The 26,027-nt window shown below is 47.1% G+C and overlaps 1 protein-coding gene across 1 annotated transcript in view; it reads right to left on the bottom strand.

The window, feature by feature from the left end:
- Positions 1–26,027, bottom strand: part of KDM2B (lysine demethylase 2B) — a 121,159-nt gene extending 95,132 nt beyond the window's left edge. Inside the window, exons 1-6 of the mRNA XM_063085671.1 lie at positions 25,944–26,027; positions 24,728–24,872; positions 21,769–21,847; positions 20,515–20,561; positions 1,833–2,011; positions 1,273–1,379 (exon numbers count right to left, since the gene is read on the bottom strand). Of these exons, the coding sequence (XP_062941741.1) occupies positions 1,273–1,379; positions 1,833–2,011; positions 20,515–20,561; positions 21,769–21,847; positions 24,728–24,872; positions 25,944–25,976 (590 nt within the window). The 5' untranslated portion in view covers positions 25,977–26,027. The remainder of the gene's footprint in view (positions 1–1,272; positions 1,380–1,832; positions 2,012–20,514; positions 20,562–21,768; positions 21,848–24,727; positions 24,873–25,943) is intronic.

Raw genomic sequence — 26,027 nt, 5'->3', positions numbered from 1 at the left:
ATTCATCTTTTTACTTCCCCATCCTGGCTCTGTAAATTTTGCTGTGATCAAATCAGAACAGAACAGAACTGAAAACAAACCCTGCTACCCTCCCTCCCTACCTCAAGCCCAGTCTTTGCCTTTGATGCAGCCCAGATGCAAGAGGTGAATGGAGCTTCGGCTTGGAGGGGAGGAAAAATGCCTTGAAGTAATTGAAGAAAGAAAGCATGAACTTGAAAGCAAAACCTTGAGAAGCCCAGGGCCCGGCGTGCTGGCCTCCCTGACAAAGCCTGGCATGCAGTCTGCACTCAATATGCACTGAATGAAGGGCTGAGAAAATGAAAGGCCACAGCCTTCAGGCTCCTGGCAGCAGGGTTGAGCAGAGAGATGCTAATGGATTCGGGGCTGCCAGAGCCAACTCTTCTAGGAAGCCCCGAGCAAGAACCCTGCCTGGGACTGCCAGTGTCTCCTTCCCCTTTTGAGATGAGAACACATATGGCTTGAGATGCCAGGGCCCGAAAGGTGACTTGCTCCTCCCAAGAGTCCCTTACTAAAGTCCTTGAACATGGAGGGGCCTGCAGATGCCTCAGGACGTGCTGATCATACCAAATGTAGTGATGTCTCTGCTGTTAAACTGTGGTCACCTTTCAGCCCAGCACCAACCTCCTTCTTAGAGAGCACCATCTAAAGTATATCTGGTGAGGAAGTGGCCCCCGGGCTCTGTTCAGGAAAGGTTCTTCTGGTCAGAGGTCCCAGGTCTCAACACCAAAAAGCGAAGGAACACCAGGCCCCTCCTCATCTCTTGCCAAAAGCAGGGTCCATTGGGGGCAAATCCCCCTGAAAATGCTCACTGTCAGGACACACTGTCACTTGGAGGGAGTAGACCAATGTTTGACTGGTATGCACAAACACACACCTAGGCACAAACACACATACACATGGATGCACATAGAGACATCTCTCATCCCTCCTCCTCCCCAGATCACATCACCTCAGCAGAGCTGGCGGGGAGGTCATCTGCATGGAGAGTCCAGACTCAGAACAGAAATGGGAGCCCATGTACTCCAGGGCAGCAAGATGCCAACCTTCCCTCACCAAAGACCCCTAGCCCTCACGTTCCGGCTGTGCCCCCACAAGGCTGCAGCTCAGCCCGGGCTCAGTCCTTCAGCTCTGAACGGGAATGCCTGCAAAGCGACGTTCCAGCCTTCGCAGATGGCCAGGAGCCCCCCTTCCAACCTCCCCAAGGCTGCAGGTCACCCCTCCCAGCGCCCACCACCAGTCAGGCAGTCTTACTTCTTCACTTTTGGATACTTCATCTCTGCGATGGCATTCGTGGCTTCTGTCTGCTTCTCCTTCAGGTGCTGGGGCCACATGTTGTCCACCCAGTCCACCAGGTCTACCTGCAAGCCAGACTACCATCAGCACTGCTGGTCTCCACAGGCCAGAAACAAATACCCCCTTTTGCCCTATGGAGTCTCTGGCACCCCTAAGCTGGGCTCCCTCTCCAACTCCACCCCTTCCTCCTGCCTCAACCTGCGTTTAATCCAAAACCCAGGCTGGCCAGTTAGCTCACTGTGTTAGAGCATGGTGCTGATAACACCAAAGTCAAGGGTTCAGATCCCCATAAGAGAGAGAGAGAGAGAGAGAGAGAGAGAGACACACACACACGCATGCACGCACGCACGCCAAAACCCTGCTGCTAGCATCCCCTCCCTTCCCCATGGGGTTGGCCTTGGCCACGCCTATACCCGCCATCCCCTTTGCAAGGCTGACCTCAAGCCAGGTGGCAGGGGAGGCAGGAAGAGAGATGAAGTGGAAGGTGTTGGGGGAGGGGACCGAGGCCAGGGGCCTACCACAGTGGGACGCTTGACCAGGTGCTCCAGCTTGGTGTGGCTGAACTCAAGGCTGATGACGTTGTACAGCTTGTCCCGCTGGGCCTCAGGTGTCTCGTAGTAGCGCACAAACTGGGACATGCTCATCTCTGTGCCCTTCTGGGTGTTGACGTCCATCACATCCACCAGCCGCCGGCTCCCTGATGACAGAACCCACATGCTAAGGACAGAACCACATGCTCTACCACCACAGGGTCCCCGTTTACTGCTCTCCAAGATGACCTCAAGCGCTTCCCAAGAGGTCTGTGGCCACCCCTTTCTACTCACCCTCCACCCCGCTGCCACAGGCAAGCTTTCTAAAACAAAGACCTGGAAACCTAACGATGACACTCCTGTCTCTGCTTAAAACCCTCAGTGGCTCCTGACTGCCTACCGAAGAATCCCAATGAACAGTGCTCAAGGACTTCATTTATTCACAGCACTAGGAGAGTACTTATGTGTGTAGCAAATTAGCTGTTCAACAGTTTTCCTCCCTAGTCTGTGAGGCCAGCAGAGTGGTCTGACTTCTCCATGTCTTCATCTGGCCAGCTCTTCTGAGAGGCTAGTTGTCAGGTTTAAATCAGATGATGACTACAGAAGTACTCAGCACAGCATCTGGCACATAAATAAATAGGTTCCCCGTGATTCCCTAGTGTTAATCACAATTCCTAAATACCGTACTCTCTTGTCTATTTCCTTGTCTTCCTTCCCTACTATTCTGTAAGTGCCATAAGGGCAAGAGTCCTGTCTGCCTTGCTCACTACTGTATCCCAAGTTTCTAGAATCAAGCCTGGCACATACCAGGAACTCAGCAAATATTTGTGGAATGAATAAATAATGAATGTTGGATGTCCTATCCAGCAGGTGACATATGACTTCACTTATGAATGACGGCTGAACAGAGAGAGCGAGTGACAGCAGGTGCCCCCCACTCAGGAAAGGCCAACCTTCATCTCAGCAAAGAACTCCGTGACCCACACAGCTGCCCAGAGAAAAGGGAACACACTCCAGACGAGGAGATGGGGACTTTCTGGGCTAGCCCTGGGCCTCCACTACCTAACTCTCAAGGAAATCATGACCTTTTCTGGGACTCTGTTTCCTCATCTGTAAAATGGGAATAATTGTGTCTCCAAGACATTAGCCAAGGTGGAAGGAATGACTGAAGTTTGAAGTGCTTTGAAAGGGAAGAAAACACACAAAGCAGCCTGCCATGGTGACTCGTGACTGCAAGAGGAACCAGCCTCCTCACACGGAAAGATCCTAACTCCCCATTAGCTCAGTGACAAATAGATTGTCAATGGAAACTTAGAAATATGTCAACCAAAGAAAAAGAAGCCAGTGGGCCGAGCCCGTGGCGCACTCGGAAGAGTGCGGCGACGCTCCCGCCGCGGGTTCGGATCCTATATAGGACTGGCCGGTGCACTCACTGGCTGAGTACCGGTCACGAAAAAGACCAAAAAAAAAAAAAAAAAAAGAAAAGAAAAAAGAAAAAGAAGCCAGTGACCATCTTGTTCACAGCTACCTCAAAGAGTTATGGGTATACTAACTAGGGACTGACAAATGTCAACCCTAGGGCCAACTCCAGCCCACTGCCTGTTTTTGGAAGTCTCACAAGCTAAGAATGTTTTTTCCATTTTTAAATGGAGGGGGGAAATCAGAAGAATAATATTTCATGACGTGGAAATTCTATGCAATTCACATTCCCAGGTCCATATATACAGTCTTCCCGGCACGTGGCCACACTCATCGGTTTGTAAATTGTCTCAGCCTGTGTCCCTGCTACAGGGACAGAGCTAAGTAGTTGCGACAGAGACAGAATGGTCTACAACACCTGGAATATTTACTCTCTGACTCTTTACAAAGAAAGCTTGCCAACCCTTGAACTTGATGCTGATGTGGGTAACAGTCTCATCCCATTTACTGCTACATGCCCAGCTACGTGCACAGAACCTGCCCTGTAACAGGCCTGTGGTCAATATTTACTGAATAAATAAACAGTGCCTTTCATGTAGAAGGGACTGAAAAATATAAGTAACCCCCTAAGTGTTTGGGAGAACTTGGGTGCTACTATCTTTTGGGTTCAAGATCGAATATTCACAACAACTCTAGAAGTTAGGTAGTACTGTCCCCATTTTACAAATGAGGAAATCAAGGCCCAGAGATAAAGTGACTGGCTCAAGTTCCCCAAAACACATTCTTTCTACAATTATAATCATTAACATTTACTGAGAGCACATCAGCACAGGCAAGCTCTCTACACAGGTTATCTCATTTTAAGTTCATTGTGGTCACAGCTCTGTGAGGTAGAACTTCAGTTATACCCATTTGCCAGATAAGAAACTGAGGCTTGGACAACTAACTTGCCCAGAACTGCTGAGTTAGTGAGCAGTAAAGCTGGGATTTGAAGCCAATCCAATCTAGTGCAGGAGCCCAGGTTCTCATCCCATCCCCTCCAATACTGAATCGTGACCACATGCTAAGTTTGAAAAATGATCCCACTCTTCGGTGGCTGGTTCCAGCCTCACATATTGTGGGAAGGAGATCCAGGGGAGAACAGCTTTCTTTTTGTGTCGGGAGTGCAGATCCACCAGGGGGCATCCCTGGCCTTTGCTGGAAATTCTGGCTGTGACCTTGGCAGTGCCGACTCCTTCCTTACCCAGGGCACCGAAACAGGTGGGCCCCACTCAGGTTTCCTGGGAGGCCCACCTGGCAGAGAAGCTGCTGTTGGAGCCCTCAAGCCCTCAAGCTCTCCCCCCTCTCTGGCCAGCCTCCTACCTTTCCACCCGCCTCTGCTCCCTAACCTTGCTCAAGGTCACATCTGCAAAGCCCCTTATATAAGGAGATGATATAAAGGGTACTAAAATTTCAGCCCCAGAAGCTTGTGTCCAAGTCAGCACTGGAGGCCCAAGCTCAGCTGCCCCTGCCAGCACAACACAGTGGTTAGGCTAAAGCTTTCTGGGTGCAGATCCCAGCTGGGCCTCTAGCCTGTGCCTTGGGCCTCTTAGTTTCTCTGATCCCTATTTGTAACACGGAGACAAAAATACTAGCCAGCCCCGGGGTTCTACCAAAACTTAAATAAGTTAATACACATAAAACACTCAGGTGGAGTGCCTGCAGGCAGGTAGTGTTATCTAGTTGGCCAATTTCATCTATAATTACGGGTGGAGACTGTGAGGTGGTGGGAAGTTCAGGGACCTGTCTACGTCAGAGCCAGTTAAATCTCAGCCAAAAGGGTTGACACCTTAGGATCCTAAAACATAATCAGGGAAACAATCATAATGGGTGTGGGGTTTTTGTGGGGAGTGATGAAAGTGTTCTAAAATTAACTGTGGTAGTGGTTGTGCAATTCTGTGAATATACTACAAACCAGTGAACTGTATACTTTAAATGGGTGAATTGTAAGGTATGTGAATTATATCTCAATAAAACAATTATTATAAAAAACCAAAAAACAAAAAACTCAGGCACTAAATGACCAACAAAATTGGTTTTTCTGAAAGTATTTTTTCCTTTCAAAAGTTTTCTCTCAACTTAAACACATTAAAAAGAAAGGTAAAGTATTCAGCCATGAAAAGGAACGAAGCACTGATACATGCTACAGTGTGGGTGAACATGAAAACATGATGCTAAGTCAAAGAAGCCAGACACAAAAGGCCACATGTTGTATGACCCATTTACATAAAATGTCCAGAATAGAAAAATCCACAGAGACAGAAAGTAGATCAGTGGTCACCAGGGGCTGAGGGGACAAGGGAGTCACTGCTTAATGGATAGAGGGAGTCATTTGGGAGTGATAAAAAAAGTTCCAGAACTAGACAGAGGTGGTGGTTGCACCACATTGTGAATGTTCTAAATGCCACTGAATTGTTCACTTTGCGGGGGGGGGGGGGGGGGCGCGCGGCGGGGCAGCTGGCCAGTATGAGACTGAATTGTTCACTTTAAAGTGGTTTAAAATGGTTAATTTTGTATGATGGAGATTTTATAAATTGTTTTTTTTTTAATTTTTATTTTGTCGATATACTATAAATTGTTTTTTAAAAAAAGATGTGAGACATTATTTTAAATCCCTTAAACTCTCTCTATCCTGACAAGAGCCAGAACTTCATTTCTTCTAATTTCTCTCATTTTCCTCTACCTACTTCTTTCTTATGTATGAACCTTTCCCCTCCTCATAGCTCAAGAACTTGGGCCATGAACTCTCTCAGCTTTGTCTTTGTGAAAAAACTTCACAAACTGGTCACAATGCCCCTCTCTCCCCCACATAGGAGTGTGCTTGGGCTCAGCTGTCCACAACTTAACCGATGGCTTGGGGATGCAGGTACAGGTGGGAAATGCTAAAGAAAGGCTGGGACATGATATACACAAATAAGGATTTGGTGGAATGGAAGAGTTGAATGGAAACCCTCCAAAAGATATGTCCACCCAGAACCTGTGAATATGACCTTATTTATTCTTTTTTTTTTTTTTTGTCTTTTTTGCGATCGGCACTCAGCCAGTTGCACCGGCCATTCCAATATAGGATCTGAACCTGCGGCGGGGGCATCGCTGCGCTCCCAGCGCCGCAATCTCCCGAGTGCGCCACGGGCTCAGCCCAATATGACCTTATTTAGAAAAAGGGTCTTTGCAGATGTAATTAAGGTAAGGATCTCAAAATGAGATCATCCTGGATTGAGAGTGGACCCTAAATCCAACGACTGGTATCCTTATAAGACAGTCATGTGAAGACACAAAGACACACACAGAGGAGGAAGCCATGAGAAGACGGAGACAGAGACTGGAATAATATGTCTACAAGCCAAGGAGCACCTGGGGTCACCAAAAGCTGGAAAAGAAAAAGAGGGATTGGATTCTCCCTCAGAGCCTCCAAAAGGAACCAATATTGCCAACAGCTTGATTTTGGACTTCTGCCTCCAAAACTATGGAAGAAAAAAATTCTGTTGTTTTAAGCCACACTGTTTGTGGTACTTTCTTATGGCAACCCAAAAAAATGAATAGTCACCTCTGGGGCAAGGAGGGTCACACAGGAACTTCTAAGGATTTATGATGTTTCTTAACCTGGGTGGCAGGTGTTCAATTTTTTGTAATTTTTCTTTAAATTCCTCAGTGTATATAATATGAGGGTATTTCAGAAAGTTCATGGAACAATGAAATTGTAATTAAAAGATTATAGGGGCTGGCTGGTTAGCTAACTTGGTTAGAGCATAGTGTTGGTAACACCAAAGGTCATGGGTTCAGATCCCCATTCTGGCCAGCTGCCAAAAAAAAAAAAAAAAAAAGTAATAGGAATCTTTCCATAAACTTTTTAAAATCCCCTCATTAAACAGACACACACACACACACACACACACACACACACACACAAATGTGTCAAAGGACTCATATTTTCAGTTCCTGTATTCATAGAATAAGATCTTTAGGCAAGGTACCCCGGTTTCCTCATCTGCAACATGGAGATAAGATCATGAAAAAAATGTGAAATTGTGAAAAAAATTTAACGGAAAGAAATATACATTCAGACAGTTAATGCTGGAGGCAAATGAAAAGACTTTATGAGCACCAAATGTGCCATGCCATCTTGCTGCATAAAAGCTAAAGATCTGTACCAAATCATGGCTTCCCTTCTCTGCTGATCTGAAACAACAAGACTACAGAGCCCCTTCTCATTCAGAACAATTCTGACTCACAACCTGACTCCCAGACTTGCACTGAAAACCAATGCACAGTAAATATAAAATTCTGACCACTGCAAAGTGGTAGGTTATTCACTTCAGCATTATTCTATAAAGTTGGGGTTATGAATGATGCCAACTTAAATACAACCCCAAAGACTGCAATAAAAAGATTTCAAAAAAAGACAACCCAAATCCAGTTCTAAAAATATCCTAAAACAGGATAAACGTATCAGTTTCTATTACAGTGTATTATGTATACAATGTGACAGATATACAAAATGCACGAAAGGCTTGTATATAAAAATATGTGCAAGCATTAATATAGAATATATGTAATATACGGATATGTACATTCAGAATTAGATGTCGTGTATCAAGTTATTCATGGTTAGTACATAGCAATATACAAATTACTGATATTTTAAAATATATAACACCTTCCTTATAGGACATATATATCCACATGTAATTTTGAGTAAAATGTGGGTACAAATGTGTTTTCAGATGATGTATATCTTATATATATGATGCTTGCCCTTTGTGAGATATTTTATGTAACACTTGCATACTCTCATTTAATCTCATGATATATATAGCCCTCCCACCTACACACAAATATTAATCCATGAGTTATCATTTTCAACATTGGCCCAAATGTGGACCAAAAACAGGATCTGGGATTCATTAGGCACTCAAATATTTGATAATTGCGAGAATAAATGACAAATTATATTTTGTGAAAAAGAGATACAGTTTTAAGATAATCAGTTTAGCTGTCTGGTTAGCTCAGTTGGTCAGTGTGGTGCTGATAACACCAAGGTCCAGGGTTCTATCCCTGTACTGACCAGCCGCCAAAATTAATAAAATAAAATAAAAACAATCAGTTTAATAGTATCATTTAGCTATGAGGATGTAGTAATTTGCAAAATTGTACGTTAACACCCTGAAAATATTATTTATTTTGCATGTGTCATGGTCTCAAAAAAATGAAAGTAGTCTGAGAAAAAAAAGTAATAATAAATACAAGTAGATAAAAATTTAAATTTAAATTAAAAAGAAAAAAATAGCTGTGGGATTAACTGAGATGACCCATATAAAATGCTGGACGCACAGAAGGCACTAACTGGAAGCTGGCTCCTTACCCCCAGGGGCCTAAGCTCAGTCCCTCTTCTGCTAACAGGCTTTGGCTACCCACCTACCTCAAGGGATGTTGTACGCTGAATTGCATTCCCTAAAAAGTTATGTTCAAGTCCTAACCCCTGACACATGTGAATGTGACCTTATTTGGAAACAGGGTCTTTGCAGATGAGGTCATACGGGATTAGGGTGGCTGCTAGTCCAATGACAGGTGTCCTTATTAAAACAAGGGAAATTTGGACACAGACACACAGAAGGAAAGCAGCCACATGAAGATGGAGGAAGAGACTGGAGTGATACAGCAACAAGTCAACGAGTGCCAAGGACTGCCAACCACCACCAGAGCTATAAAGAGGCTGGAAGGATTTCTCCCTAGAGCCTTTGGAGGGAGCATGGCCCTGCCAACACCTTGATTTTGAACTTCTGGTCTGTAGAACTGTGAGAAAATAATTTCTATGGTTTTAAGCCACCCAGTTTGTGGAACTTTGTTATGGCAGCTACTACAAGGACTGATGAGAGAATTACTGGGTAGTCCTACATGGCTCTATCAATGTCAAATATCGAGGCAGGGAAGAGCAGTTCTGCTTCTTGTCTCCCCCACAGAGCCAAGCACAAGCTGGTCACAGAGCAGACACCCTGTATAACTCAACTGGGTAGATTACCTAGTAGCTTCACAAAGAGAAAAATGCCATCTATGGATGACATCAGACCATTTCATGTGAAATACTGTATTTATTACTTCTTGCTTATCTTTCACTTGTGAGGGCAGGAGTCCTGTCTGCCTTGCTCTCTACTCTATCCCAAGTTTCTAGAACAGAGCCTGGCACATAGTAGGAACTCACTAAATCTTTGTTGGATAAATGAAAGTATTGTTACTTACTTTTATGTCCTGTCTGAAATGTGACATATACCCTCACATATAAATGACAGCTGAACTGAAGAAATGACCCAGGGGCACCTGGGGTGGGTGTGCGTAACCCCACTCAGAACAGGAAACAGGAACCCCCTACTCAGAAAACCCATGGGCAGTTCTGAGCAGTCAGGAGCCCCAGCCTGGAACATGACCAAACCCAGAAGAATAGATTGTAGGAAGGCCTGTTTTTACTTTCATGAGCACTAACCAGGTCTCCCAGTGGCCCCCTCCCAATCCCTGGAGCTGTAGTCTCCTGCCTTTTGCTCCTTTGCAGATTTCCACAGTCAGGGAGGCCACTAGGAGACAATGCTGGACACTCCCAGCCCTGCCAAGGTCCCCAGCTGACCCCACCTCAGCTGCTCCAGCCTCTGACAAAAGGGGAGTCAGGGCTTCCAGCAGCCTCCCTCAGCCACATGCCTTCCTGAGGCCAAGGTAGCAGCTGGGGTGAGCTGAATGCAGAGGGGGGAGAGCACCGGGGAGAGAAGGTTGGGATGCTTGGTTCTAAGAATAGCTTCCTAGTATGCAGGGAGCTCCCTCCAGCTCCCCAGGTGTCCTAGAAACCACAGTCTGTGGGAGGGGTTAGAGCAGGAGGGAGGAGGAAGGGAAGTCAGTTCTGCTAGATAGCGGGCTCCTAGGACAGCCCCAGGGCAACTCAAATGTCTCTGCAAGTAACCTGCTGGGTTCTGCCCACCACCACCCACTGGCCCCCTCCCTGGGGCAGTGGGAAGTGCAGACATGACAACAGACTTTCTCAAAAGGCAAGATGATACTGGTAGAAGTGACCACTGGCTTTGGAGTCTGACACATCTGGGGTAAGGGTCAGCTCTGAACCAAACAGCTGATGAAGGGAAGTTTCTCTCCATATGTATATTCCAGCCAATGAACGACAAAGGAATGACAAAATTAATTAAACCATCACCACTTTGCAGCCCCTGATGAACTAATGGAGCTACACATCGAGCATCGATGGCTGCTAATGTCACAGAGAGATGACCTGACATTATGCAACTTCTGATGGAAGAACTGAGCACCAACTATGTAGCAGTCATGCCAGAAATCATGACTGAATGTGCACATGTGGGAGAGAGATACCCTCAATCCGATCAGCTGTCTATATTCAACTATTAATTTACAGGAACTGCAGATGATAGAGGAACGTGTTAAACTCCAAGGAAATGCCTCTGGCAAAATCCAGACAATGGAAAACTCTACCAATCAAACAACCCAACTTCTCTGGATTGAAGGGAGACAGAAGGAGAACAGAGAGTAGGAGATTTAAAAGGCATCTCAGCCAATCACAATGTATGGACCTTATTTACATTCTGACTCACACAATTGTCAAAAAGAAAAAGAAGAAAGTAACATTTACGACATATATGAAACTGGACATTTGAACAATGAACATGGATATTTAATAATCTTAAGGAATTACTGTTTTTTAAGAGGTTAGGAGTGATCATGTTATTGTGATTATGTTTTTTAACATTCCTTCTCATTTAGAACTATATATTGAAAACTATATGGATAAAGTGGTATGATGTCTGGATGTGCTTCAAATATTGCAGGAGATGAGGAAGTGAAAGGGGGTATGTCTGGGGCAGAACTGACCAGGATTGACAGGTGATAGGACCAGGTGATCAGTAAATGGGAGTTCACTACACTTCCTACTTGTTACTATTTTAAATTCTCTACAATAAAAAGTTTAAAAAAAAAAAATCCCAGCTCTGTTACTTACTAGCTCATGGCTTAAGGAACTCACTTAACCCTTCTAGACTTGGAAGGTCTTTATTTATAAAATGGGCCCGTAAGTGTCAAGAACCTAACAGGACGAGGTCACATCTGGCACACGGAAGGCACAACACACACAGCCACCAGCAGGTCTGGGACTGTGGAAAGAACCCTGAGGGTCTGAATACAAAGTGGGGGGTGTCTCAGTAAGACAGAAAGGGAGCTTTCTTCCCTGTATGTGGACTTCCCAAGCACCGGATTTTAACCATGAGCTACCACAACACCATGCAGATGCTTTTATTCTCCCACGAAGAACCAAGCTGGAGGCGCAGGTGCCTGACTTCTTCCCGTCATCGATGGCCCTCAGGAGTCCACAGAATGAACTGTGGGTGCCTCAATGGCACGCGGGACAGTGCCAAGAGCCCTGGTCTGAGTTCCATCCCAGCAACCCCGGCTGACCCTTTTCTAGACCTCAGTTGCCTCGTGTGTAAAGACAGGAAGAAGCTGACCTTTATACTGTTCTTTTTCTTCACCACAGAACACTTTTTTCAAACAGAAGCTTCAAAAAGAGCCAAATACATAAATAAAAACAAGCAGCTCCAGCTGAAGCGGGAGGCAGGGTGCTCCGAATTCAGACCCAAATTCCTGGGATTTCCCTTTGAAAGCCACTGGGCGAGGTCACTTTTAGGTCCTTTCCTAAGACTGACACACTAATTTTTAGTCTAATTCCCGAATACTCAGAACATTTCCCTCAACTGGGAAGCGGGGGAGATTGGGGGAAAGGAAGAGAGACCAAGAGGCTGGCCCGAGGTATCACTGGGGACACTTGGGGCCTGCCAGTCCCTCTCAGCCTGAGCTGGGAGATTAAGAATTAGCGCTCCATCTTCTCAGGTTCCCTGTCTGATCTGCCCTGGTGGCAAAGGGGAAATGAGTCTCTAAACCAGGTAGGGGGCCAGTGCCCCAAAGGGACAGACAGGACAGATTGGTGCCAACAGTGGAATACAGCCCTCCCAGCTTTTGTGAGCAGCCACCAAGGGACTGGAGCGGGTGACAGGGACAAGTGCCCCTTGGAACCCGCAAGGGATCCACACTGCTGAAACTCTCAGGCCCCTGCAGTCAATGGGTTACAGGAGAAACTTTCCACGTCGGAGCAGTGCCTGGAGTTCCTAAGTAGGCCAACAGCCTCCCCCTACCTCCCTCCCGTCCCCACCTCCCCGCCCTCCCAGTCACATTGGTTCTCTGGGCTCACAGGCTGCACACACATCCAACAGATTCCAGCTGCAGAAATTAATCCGTGGCCCCGTGGCCCTGGCTTTGAAGGCTCCATCAGTCAGCTCCAAGAGAGAGCCGTGGGCACGGAGCCAGGAGGAGGCTGCTCAAAGTCACCTTGAAGGCTAATAAGAAGCATACTCAGGTGCTGACCCCAAATCCCCTTGAGCCCGCCTCTTCAGAAAGTGCATAGAACTGTTCCACATCATAGTTCTGGAAACTTCCCTACCAACCTCAAGTTTCTGGACTGGTTTTTTAGTCTACTCCTTGCGAGTATCCACGGGTTAAAATCCCGCTCAACTCCACTATTTTTAGCTGCAAGGCCATGGGCATGTCCCTGAACTTCTCTGGGCCTCAGTTTCCTCATCTATAAAGTGCAGATAATAGGACCAGCCCTAGTGACCTGACACAATTATTGCAAGCACTTTGTAAACCTAAAAGCAGGGGTCCCCTTGAAGATGCTGTCATAACTGAAGGTGCAGGGGTGTAGGACAGCAGAGGGCCCAAGGCTGGAGTCACTGAGCAACTTGGGACAAGTCTCTCCCAAGACCTAGGCCTCAGTTTCCTCAATGTGAAAAAAGAGCATGGATGCTGGGGTCCGCAGGTTATCCCTGAGCACTGATATCTTCTAAATCCTCATCTTTACACCTTTTAAAATTATCCCCAGGACTGTCCTGTGCCCTAAGCTCAGGACTCCGACATTCATAGACAGGCCTGAGAAGATACAAATCCAGACTAACAAATCTGGGCTAAACCCAATCAAGAAAATCAGAAAAGATACCCAAGCCAACAACAAAGACTTCTGGATTACGAAATGCTGAGAGTCCGCCACAGTTCTACGCACAAGTTTAGAGAACAAACTCTACGGTCAGACAGACGTGGGCACAAATTTCAGCTGTCCCACACATTAGCTATTTGACCGTGGACAAGTAATTCTGAGCCTCAGTTTTGCATCTATAAAAGGGGCATAGTGATAAATAGGGTTTGTGGATCAGACAAAATAATACAGGACAGGTCCCTGGCTCATACATAATAAGATCTCAGCAAACAGTAGATAATGCTATTATTTATACTTTAAGGAACTACCCCACAGGAGAGTGATTCACATTAGGAAAAACAGTTTGCAGGAGCAAGTCTAGTTCCCTTAAGCCCCTAGCACACCTAAAATTCTGATTTCAAGCACTAGTTTTCCAGGAGAAGGGAAACAGACTACATCAGTGAGGTAGGTGGAGAGAAAACATACCTGAGGATGTAACGAAACCCTCCTCCCTTGGGGCTCATGATCCTCAGCTTTCTCCACTTCATGCCCCTTCTTCTTAAATTTCTGCCTCTATTGCCAGTTGGATGCCTCCCCCACCTGCCTGTCCAACCTTGACTACTTTTCTGAGCTCAAATTCAATGCAACCGGAACCAAACTCATCTATACCCACCGCTCAAGTCACTTTTCCTCTGGGGTTCTGTTAGAAGCATCATCTTCTCCCAATCACTGAAATTCAAACCCACATCTTAACCTGATGAGCCATGTACTACCTGGGCAACTCAAAAGTCATTTCTTGGGCTGACCTGTTTCTCATTTGGTTAGAGCACAGTCTTACAACACCAAGGTCTAAGGGTTTGATTCTCTGTACAGACTAGCCATCAAAAAAAAAAAAAAGCCATTTCTCTGTGGGCCTCAGTTTTTCCCTCTGTGGAATGGGAAAACAGGATTAGAAGAACTCTAAGAAACTTTCCCAAGTTTAAAATTGAAAAAGTCTACAATTTTAAACCAACTGTAAAAATGTCTGGGGACAAGTCGGCCACCTCCGACTTCCAATGAGTGAGAACTTAGTCTTTCCCCTAAACATAGCCCAGCAAGGGCAGAGCCCTGTCTCCTGAGCCTCCTTAACCCCACCAGCTGGCACAGAGCCAGAAACGTGGACACCCAGTGAATTCGTGGGGCAAGTATAAGTAGAGGAGGAATAGGAAGTTATAAAGCAAAAGCCTAGGCTTTGGAAACATCCAGAGCTGGGTGCAGGTCCTGGCTTCACCGCCAGTTGTGTGGTTTGCTCCCTCTGAGCCTCAGACCCCTGAAAAAGTGAATAACACCTAATTCATATGATTGTTGGTGAGGACCAAATGAAGTCATATGGTCAACATTCAATAAAAGGTGGGGGATTATTACTAGAATTGGATAAATAAATGAATACTGAATGAAGTAATTTGTCAATAAGATTTTTCAAGAAAAGAGGCCAAAGAAAGCATCAGTTGACATGGAACCTTCATGAGAGAGAAATCAAATCAAGAAATAATATGCAAGACCCCACAGCCATGGGCCATCCCACCCCTCAATGACATAAGTATGGACAGTGAGCAGGGACCCAGCACTTTATGGATACCTTTTATCAGGAGGCTTAAAGTAGTTTCAGAAGCAACTAGAATTCTCTCTTCCCAGTCTTTCTATTCTCCCACAACTCCTAACCCCTGGATATAAAAATATACCCGTCTTCTTAAGTGAAGTATCTGGGATAGAGACCCAGGTGGCACAGGGGAGAGACAGGGGCCATGCAACTCCACCCCACCCCTAGGTGCCAGATCAGTCTGGTGGAAAAACCCAGCTATGTGCCCACATTCTCTGAATGCATCACTATGTGACGCAAGCAAGGGATCCAAAGTCCCCAAGGCTCAAATTCCTCATAAAACAGAGGTAAGAACAACACTCTTGGCAATCACCATCATAACTGATTCAAGCAAGAATCAGCAATAGATTTTAAATCCACTGGGTGAAAGATTATTGAGGAACAGGATATTCACAGTCTCAACATTCCTGCCTGCAGATTACATATTAATTATGAATGGCAAAAAGTACAATGGAAAAATGTAGTGGACAACCCACTAGATTTTGGCTCCAATAATGGGGTCAATAACAGTAAGTACGTGCCCCCTGATGTCATACACCTGAGAAAGATCAATATCATGTATGTAGTCTTCCTGCCAAACACATGTAACCTGAATCAAATCACAGGAAAGCAATCAGATAAATCTAAATTGAGGATATCAGCAAGACAATTGGACTGGTCACTTCAAAAATGTTTATGCCATTTTTCTTGCCATTTTTCTATAGGTTTAAATTTTTCCGAAATAAAAAGTTGGTTAGAGCATGTGTGGTGCTGATAACAACAAGGTCCAAGGTTCGATCCCTATACCAGCCAGCCACCAAAAAAAAAAAGTTGGGGGGAAGAAACAACACGCTTCCCCTCTGCCTCAGGCGGTCTTGTAAGTATCAAAAGGAACTAGGGAAATGAAAGAGCTTTTAAAAGTATACTGTAGGTGGAGGTTCCAGCCAGTGCAACAAGACAAGGAAAATAAAAGGCAGAAAGATTGGAAAGAAAAAATAAAACTGATATTGTTAGTAGATGGCATGATTGTTTTATTTAAAATAACAATCCCCCCCAAATCAAATACCTATAAATAAATCCAATAAGGTATGCAAGTCTTCTACAAAAAAAAAACCACACACAAAAAAACTACAAATAAATGAAACCATATGCCATATTCACTGATTAGAAAACCCAATATGATAAAAATGCCAGTCTCCCCAATTGATCATGGTTCCAATCAAAATCACAACAGGAGTTTTCAAAATTATTGACAAGTAGATTCTAAAATTCACATGGAAATGCAAAGGGTGACAAGTAGAGGCAATCTAGAAAAAGAACAAAGCTGAAGGGCTTTATCTTATGGCAAGTCCTATTATAAAGTTAATTAAGTCAGTGTGGCACTGGCTTCAGGATAGACAGAGTGATCAATGGAAAAGATTAGAGCACCCAAGAAACAGACCAACTCAAATGCAGTCACCTGATTTATGACAAAACAACACTTCAGTGCCATGGGGAGAGGGTATTTTTTCAATAATGGTGCTAGGTCAACTGGATATCCATATGGGGAAGAAAAAAAAAAAGGATCTTGACCCCTATCTTCCACCAAACATAAAAATCAATTCCAGATGAACTATAGATCTAAATGTGAGAGTTCAAACAATAAAGCTTTTTGAGAGAAACATATAAAATCTTTGTGACCTTGGAGTAGGCAAAAATTTCTTAAACAAGACACAAAAAGAAGTAATGGACCACACAGAGCTAAATAGTCTGCTAAAATTAAGAACTTCTGGTCATCCAAAGGCACCTTCTTAAGTAAGAGTGTGAAAAGACAACCCACAAAAGATTTTTGGAATATATATATCCAACAAGAGACTCATACCCAGAATATATACCCTTTATGTTATGGCTGAACTGTACCCTCCCCAATTTCCTATATTGAAGTCCTAACCCCAAGTACCTCAGAATGTAACCGTATATGGAGATACGTTCTTTTAAAGAGGTAATTAAATGAAAATGAAGTCTTCAGGGTAGGCCTTCATCCAATATGACTGGTGTCCTTATAAGAAGATTACGACACAGACACACACAGAGGGAAAACCATGTGAAGATAGAGAGAAGACAGTCAACTATAAGCCAAGGAGAGAGACCTTCAAAGAAACCAACCCAGGGGGTGGCCTGTTAGCTCAGGTGATTAGAGAGTAGCCTTATAACACCAAGGTCAAAGGTTCAGTTCCCCTTACTGGCCAGCTGCCAAAAAAACTCCGAAAAACAAAAAAACAAAGAAACCAATCCTGCCAAAACTTTGTCTCACACTTCTGGCCTCCAGAATTTGAGAAAATGAATTTCTTTTTTTTTTTTTTTTTTTTTTGTCGTTTTTTCGTGACCGGCACTCAGCCAGTGAGTGCACCGGTCATTCCTATATAGGATCCGAACCCGCGGCGGGAGCGTCGCCGCGCTCCCAGCGCAGCGCTCTACCGAGTGCGCCACGGGCTCGGCCCGAGAAAATGAATTTCTGTTGTTGAAGCCCAGCATGGTACTTTGTTATGGCAGTCCAACAGACTAATATAGCTTTCAAGAAGAGACAATCCTTCAAAGGAACAGAGAAAATACTTAATCAGACATTTCACAAAAGAGGATATCCAAATAGCCATTAAACAGAGCTCAATTTCATTAGTCATCAGAAAATGCAAACTAAAATCACAATGAGATACAACTATATTCCTACTAGCATAGGAGCATGGCTGAAATGAAAAGAATGAAAACACCAACTACTGGTGAGAATACAGAGCAAAAAATGACAGAAGAAGGGGCAGGGGGAACACTAGATGCACTAGAACCAGGGCAAGCCCTTGGGACAACCATTTGACAGAAATAACTAAAACTGAACATATATGGGACTGGCCGGGTAGCTCAGTCAGTTACAGCATGGTGTTCAGAACCCCATACCAGCCAGCCATCAAAAAAAAAAGTAATAATTAAAATAATAATAATAATAAAACTGAACATATATGCATAATCTGTGACCCAAGCAATTCCACTCTTAAGTATATGTCCAACAGAAAGACATCCATATGTTCACTAAAAGTCATGTTCTAGAATGTTCATAGCAGCAATCCACATATAGCCTTAAACTGGCAGCTACCAACATGCCCATCAATGGTAGAATCAATAAATTGTAAAATATTCGCACAATGGAAAACTATATGACAATGAAAATAAATCTACAAGTACACACAACAGTGTGGATGAATCTCATAAACACAAAGCTATTTAAACACATAGCCAAAAACAAGAGAGGCTGACTAGTTAGCTTAGTTGGTTGCAGTGCCACCTTGTAACACCAAGATCAAGGGTTTGGATCACCTGTACCAGCCAGCTGCCAAGAAAAGAAAAAAAAAAAAAAGGACATCCAGTATGATTCCACAGACATAAAGTGTGAAAACAGGCAAAACTCATCCACACTATTAGAAGTCAGGATAACAGTGAAGGATAGTGACTAAATGAGAACACCAGGTGGATTCCGGGGTGCTGGTTGCTGTGATGTGTTTGATTTGTTAAAATTAATTGAGCTGCATAGTTACCACATGAGCACTTTTTCTATATGTATATTATACTTCCATGAAAGTTTTTTTTAAGTGTATGGTGTTATAGAAATGGAAAAAAAATTTAAAAGGCTGGGAGCTAGGAACAGACTGCTGATAGAAATAAGCACAATATTAGAACATTAGAGAAAAGTCTGAAGCCCAAATTGTAGCCTGAACAGCTGGGCGCACACCAGCCCCGTCCTCAAACAGCCCCCTCCCAAGATACAGAGCGTGGGGCCAGGGCAAGGGGCTGGAAGACGGAGGCTGAGATCCCACACTGACCAGGAGGGTTGCTCTGGTGGCCCACACACACTGCCCTCTGAAGCAGAACTCCCCATTTAGGTTAGGGGCATGTTTATGTCGCCCAGCAACCCTGGAGAGCCGCTCTTTCCCCACTTTCAGTCCACGTGGGTCTGCTGGGCTGGGGTCAGCCCTAGCTGCAGCCTGGCTCAGGGTTGTGCCAAGCCCATCAGAGCCAATTCAGACCATCTGATGGAAGGACTGAGGGTCTGGGAAGGAGGACCCAGAGCTGGTAGGACAGAAGCCTGGAGCTGCAGCTCCTCCTCTTTGCCTGCCTCAGGGGAGAAGCCTGCCTAAGAATGAAGGAAAAAAGAAGAAAAAGCCAAAGAAAGAAGCAGAAAGGAGAAAACAGTCAACTTGTCAAAATGGCTTTGGAGCACCTAGATCTAGAAGTGCCTAAAGGTTACACCCTGAACTTATTACGTAAGCCAGTGACTTCTGTTGTGCTCAGACCAGCTTGAGTTACACTTGTCACTTAGGACAAATGTGCCCTGCCACCACTTTCCGGAAGCCTGTGTACAGGCTCAGAGACTAAAACGGGTATGCTAACTTCAGTCCAGGCATCCCTCGGTGTCAGAGCCTGTGATACCCTCACAAAGCACTTTATATCACAGAAAAGCCAAAAAGACAGAAGGCAGGTAGGAGGACTGTTCCTGCTTTCTTTGCCGTCCTGGCAAGGACATCAGTTGGGACTGTCTGATTAGAACCCTCTTGCTTCCACAACGAGAAGAATGAGGCTCATTAGGTAAGAACAGGCAGCCAGGTCACAACCAGAGCACAATAAACCCACTCGCTCACTCGGTTCCTCTATATGCCAAGTTTATCCCCACCTCCTGGCCTTTGCCCTTGCTCATATCTCTACCTAGAATGTTCTTTCCCACAGCTGACTCTCATCAGTCTGGCCACTGTCCACATGCACCCCGTCCACGCCAAAAAGGCTCACTACCCTGTCTAAAATACAGCCCCTCCACGCTCCATCCCATTACCCCATTTTATTTCTTCAGAGTTTATCACCCTATGAAAAGATATATCGTTTTAAAAACTTTACTTCTTTATTGCCTGTTGCTCCAACCAGGAGGGCAGGGACTTTGTCTGATATGTTCACAGCTCTGAACTTGCCCAGCACAAAGGCAAGAAGTGCTTTTCTAAAAAGAACAGATTTCTTGAACAACTTCCTGTAAGATCTGAAATGCCACTTGCTACCTGGTTGAGAGTCCAGCCACCCTCTGCAGGTGCCTGGGGAATGAACACACATTTGCTGAGCACTCAGAGGCAACCCCGGCCTTAGGCCTTTCTAGAACCCGGAGGAAACAAGAGGAATAATCCCTCCACTCGAAAGCCTGAAAGTCTTCTAGGGGTCAGAAAGCACCCAGTGTTCACCCAGCAACCCACAAACAAACATAAAGGAGAGATCTGAGACTATGTTGCTGACACTGAAGCTAGAGGCTAGGGTCCAAGTCAGCCTCATAAAACTGCGCACCAGCAAACGCCCTGTGATACAGCTTCTTAGGACTTCACAATTTGACCTGTTCTCCAGAATGAGACGGTTGCAGCTCACACCTGCTCCTGTCTCCTCCCATGGGAACTTTCCTTTCAGAGGCAGTTAAAAGTCTAAACAGGCAGATGGTGAAGGCTTCTTCCCCGCCCTTCTTTCCCCCACCCCACTTCAGTATCTCTGAGCCCCACACACAGCAAGCAACTTACCCACTAGGAGTTTGACATCTCGGACTGTGAAATCAGGGTCGGGCATCCTGGAAAAAGAGGAGCACAGATATTTGCTGAGAAGCCAGAAACAATAAAGCTAGACCATGCCCTGGGCCCTAGGGGAAGAAGCCATTTTTCCAAGAGGGGTCCCACCACTCTCTGTTTGGGAACTCAAAATGAGATAACCCAGAGTGAACATGGTAAAACAGTTGGTGCCTCAAGAGAGTGTCACTCCAGAACCACTGAGCTCCTTCCCCACCCTAATAGGCAAATCCAACCTGAACCTCAGCAGAGAATGGAACATCCACTCTCCATCCATCCCTCTTTTCCAGGGAAGACTGAAGTGTAGTGTTAAGGGCCAAATTGCTGTTTTCTTTTAGGGTGGGGAGCCCTCCGTGTCTTTCTCCTTCTAGAAAATACTCCCCACAATGAGTTTTCTGGAAAGTGGCAGGGACTCCTTTAGGTCCTGGGGTTGGGGGGCAGAAGACACACATCATGCCAGTTACAGGGATTTAATAAACCTGGTAACACTGACTGTGGTGACATTCACTATTAATTAACAATGATGCCAAAGGTTTAATTCCTACTCATAGGAATGACACTCTTAAGCAAGTCTGGCAGTAGATGCTGGAGAGGGAGGCAGCCTGGGATGGCACTCTAAGCCTCCTCCCCTACCCCTGCCTGGGGGCAGAAACCTGTTCTTCCAGCCTGCCTCTAGATCTCTCCCCAACCTGAAGCTCTGACATCTCAACCAGAATGTAAACCAGACATGGTGCAGAAGCAGGCTGCTGGGCAGACAGAAGAAAGGGAGCCACTGGCACCCTAGAAACACACCCTCCACAGAAAGGACCGATTTCCCACATAGTGTATCTAGGTGCCCTCAGCCTGGACTTAAAGGCTAGCTAGTCCTCTCGCTGCTTAGGCTCTGCCTCAGTTTCCTGATTTGGGGGTAGGGGAAGTAGGAGAGGTGCAATTCTCTGTAGGAGGTCACTGCATGCAACAGGGGAGGATCAGGGATAAAAGCCAAAAGCTTAAGTACCCTATGTCCTCTCTGCCCAAATTCCCTGAAAAAGGCTAATCTTTGGAGAGTTTTCCCCATTGTCTGGCCTTGAACAGGGAGATGCTATTCCCAGATCAGAAAAAAGATCCTTCTCAGTGATGAAAGGTGGGAAAAGGGTGGAAGAAATCCATCCCAAGCTGTCAACTGTGTTAGGGAGGGAGGCAGGGGAGAAGCGATTTGTTTCAGCAACTTACTTAATTCCCAGTCCATCCTTTTCTCGAAATATCAGGGGAACCCTGAGAGCTTCTCTCTGTACGTACTCATAGTTGAAATCTGTTTGGATATTTGAATTAAAACAAGTTGGTTAAGTCATGAAGGAGCAAAAGAACATAATTCACTGGTTAGGGGACAAAAAAATGACAGAAGAAGGGGCAGGGGGAACACTAGATGCACCAGCTGCATGGCAAGCGCTGCCTGGGAAATGATAGTGAAATGGATTAGGCAAAGCCCAGGAGAAGCCATGCCAGCTATCAGTTCCTCTGCCTACTCAGCCATTCTCTGCATGCCCCACTGGTCCAAACTTGTCCATGAACAGCCCAAGGCTAAGCCCAGGTTTGGGAAGAGAGACTCATAAAGAGCCCCATACAGAAAGAGCCCCAGCCATGGTTGATAAAGAGGGACAGACAGAGAAACGCATCCTGAGTTGAGCTCAGAGAGTAAAGGGACTGCAAAATTGATGAGTGCCACCTGGGAGGATCTGAAGCCCCAGAGAGGAGGCTGGGAGGAGGGTTCACGTTGTAGCTGAGCATCAGTGAAAATCTTATTGTAATATCCTGCATACTGAAGGGGAGGGGGAGAAAGCCGGTTTCCCTGGAAACTGTGTATTTGGTGCCAAAATAACTAGGGAACTGGGCACAGCTTTGTTGTCTTAATAGTGAAATTCTGCTGCAGCAATTGCAATCTTTGCTTGAACTGAATAATCGAGAGGGATGCTACCCAGGTGAAGACTGTGCAAAGCAGGCATAGTGGGGCCCAGAGAAAATTGACACGGTAGTTTTCCATCTGGGGTTTGTCTGCTAAAGACTCCAAAATCCTTATCCAAAGCCCTGGAGAATGGAGGAGGCCTTAGACTAATTTCTTTCCTTCCCCAATTCCAAACCAGTGGATCTGACCCAACCCTGAATATGGAGGTAAGGGAGGCTGAGATAAATCCTCCTGTCCCCCAAATCCATAAGTAACTAAACCAATCCACAAAGGCACAAGCCCTCTCTGGCCGGTCAGAAGGGAGATAGAAGAGGCCTCAGGCCATGGAAGCCGCTGTCGCAGGGAAAGAGTTCACCAGGGCTGGGGGAGGAGGCGGCCAAGGCAACTTTGCTCAGAAGAGAGAGAACAAAACCCAGAGCCGGGGAAAGCCCTGACCTCAGCAGCTCAGATCCCCAGGGGCTCACAGTGAATGGGGATTCCTAAGGATTTAAAGGAAGAGAAGTTTAAGAAGCTTCTACTTTGAATCCAGGCTAAGGGCTCCTTCTGTTTCTCAGCTCCTCCCTCGAGTTTTGGGGCCAGATCTGAATTAACTAGCAAAACCCTAAGGCCCTCTCCTTTGAAAGGAGCCCAGACAGCAGATTTAAGGATACACTTCAGAGCTCCCATGCTGGAATAACCCTCCATACCCACACACCAAAAGCCCACCACGGTCAGCTTCAACTTCCTCAAATGATGAGACAGAAAAAGCTCTGAAATCCTGGGCTGAGAATTCCTCCCAAATGACTAGGAAGAGTTTGCACATTGTTTTCTCGTAGGATCTGCCAAATGACTCGGTAAAATGGGGGAAGAAAGGGGAGGAATTAAAATCCCATTTATGCTGAGGAAATTTAAATGCAGTTGGGACTAGTACCCTGCTCTTGGACCCAGCAGGCTGGAAGATATTTCTTTTTCCCTCCCCCCACAACTACCCGCCACCACCAGACCCCAGCACCCCAGGCGGCAGCAATGGGCACAAAAGAGAAACTTCAAATATGCAAAGCCAGGACAGCTCTTCTGGGACTAGCCCCACAGCCACTCAACCAGAACCTGGAGGAGGGAGGCGTTTCCCGGGTTATCAACTCACTGAGGGATGGAAGGGCTTTCCAGAGGGGTGGGGGATAAACAAGATGGAAACAGTAACTTAAAGGAAACTGGAGGGAAAAAACAGACCCCAGGAGGGCCTGGGTCAGCCAGGGCATCTCCAAAACCCCAACCCCACAAGTAATGCTGGGTTCCAGAACCAGGGGCCACGATGGGCCCCAAGCTGCAGGATAGGGTGGGCCAAAGCTCCAGAGGCCTCAGACCCAAGCCTGAGCATCACCCCAACATCTGGTGGACACCCCAAGCCCTGCTCATAGTAGGAAGGCCAGGGAGAAACTCAGTCCCTGAAGGTCTCAGGCTAAGAATTTTGGGATTCCAAAACCCAGAGGCTTCCGCAACTACTCTAAACTGGGAAGAGACCCGTTTCCCAAAGAGGTTCCCCAAGTCTACACTTCCAACTGCCAGGGAAGGGGGATCTCGACCTTAAGCCTGAGGGTGAGTCACTCCATTACCCCTGCTTTAAATTGTCAAGGCTTCTGCGCTGGAGGCCGCAGGCTTAAGTTGGGGCACAAGCCAGCACCACAGTACACCCAACCCCTGCTCCAATATGGCACCGGGGAATAAGGCTCTGCAGACTCCAGGCCTGAGGGAGCGTCACGCCAATTACCCGAGGCGCCCCATCACCAGTTCCTAACTGACTGGGCCAGAGATAGCACGGGGTATGGGAGGCTTCAGGCCTGGGGGGCCTCACTCCAATGTCCCAAGGTTGCCCCGAGCACCGCTCCTGCCAGGCGGCAGCACAACAGGCAGAGCGACCCGCTCAGGGAGGGGGAGGACGCGGCGCTCCCGCCCTTCCTCGGTCCTCCTGTCCGTCCCCAGGTCCCTCCGTCCGCCGGCCCCCTGGCTCTGCCCACCCAGGGGCTGGTGGTGGGCGCGGGCCGGGCCTAGGCCCACGCCCGGCCCCCCTTCCTGCCTGCCCTCCTTCCTCCCCACCCCACCCCACCCCCCCAGTGCTCGGCCTCGTTTCGTCACCGGATCCCCTGGAATGGGGGACGCGGGCGCGAAATACGAACCCAGCCACCGGCAGCTCCCTCCCCACGTGCGCTCGGCCCGCTGCACGGAGGGCGGCCCGGAGAGGGGGCGCCTCACCTTTGCCCTCCATGGCGTGCACGAAGTCCCCCTGGTAGAGCTGGCTGCGGAGCTTCTCCTCCAGACTGAAGCCGCGGACGCTGACGATCTCCTCCACGTCCGACAAGTCCTCGTTCTCGTCGTATCTCTGGCGGTCAATCGGACGCTGCGAGGACCCAAATCAGAAAGCCCGGCACGTTATTGGGGGGGACTGGTGGTCGCCTCTCACCCTGTGCCCAGCACGAACAGGTGCAGGAGCCGCGCGCCCCCTGCACCCCACCATTGCAACCCCAGCAACTTTGCGCAAATGCCAAAGATGCTTTTAAAAAGCAGGATACGAGGGGCCCGCACCCATGGGGTCCAGTTGCGCCCTACTCGGGATACTTCCCTCCAGCATGTTGGGAAGCCGTGGAAGGGACATCTGGGGGGTTCTCCCTTGCCCCCCACCTCCGAGATGTGTTCAGTTTTGCCCACTCGGCCGGGAGCCTGGTTATATAACCCGCGAAGGGGGCTCCGGGCACGGGCTGGCGGGGCTGATGTAGGCCCCGGGAGAAGCCGCTGCAGCGCCGGGCTCGGCGGTAACAGCAGCCCCGGCGGCCGCGGCGGCAGAGCCGGGAAGCCGGAACCCGGGGCCAGCGGCATTTCTAAGGCTGGAGCCGCCCCCGAGCTACCGGCGAAGCTGAAAAGCTGAAATGGAAGGGCTGAGACCCTCGCTGCCCCCGCCGGCCGCCCGCCAGTGCAAGAAGAGGAGGTGGGGGGAGGAGGATCGGGGCTTGGGAGGGAGAGAGGCAGACGGCCCGCGCGCCACAAAGCTCCCATCGGAGACCCCAAAACGCACCAGCAGCTGCCTCATCTCCCCACAAGCGCGCGCGCACACTCACTTCCTAAGGAGACTCCCCCACCACTCCCCGCATCCCCCTGCCTCCTCCCTCCACCGCCCGGGGCCCGGCCCCGCAGCCCCCCAGATTCCGGGAGAACCCCGAGCCCGCTCAGCCCCCCTCCCCGCCTTTCCGCGCTACCATCTCCCCACTTAAGTGTCTCAGACTCTGAGCCTCACAAGGGGACTGGAGGAGTAAGCTGCTTGCTTCCTTTTGCATGCAATTTATTATATTTTTTTCCGGTCCTCTTGCAAAATACAGAAAAGGAAAGAAAAGGCAGCAAGAAACAACCAAAAAAAAATAGATCTATCATGTACCAGATATAGATTTGGAAAAAAAAAAAAAAAAAAGCTACACACCAATCTTCTTCCAGAGTCTTTCTCTGCCTCCATTTTTTTAGGAGAGTTCACCAATTAATTGTCAACACTCCTGCCCCCTGCATT

The sequence above is a fragment of the Cynocephalus volans genome, chromosome 2 (assembly GCF_027409185.1).
Source record: "Cynocephalus volans isolate mCynVol1 chromosome 2, mCynVol1.pri, whole genome shotgun sequence".
Lineage (NCBI taxonomy): Eukaryota > Metazoa > Chordata > Mammalia > Dermoptera > Cynocephalidae > Cynocephalus > Cynocephalus volans.
This window is presented reverse-complemented; position numbering and strand designations above follow the sequence as displayed.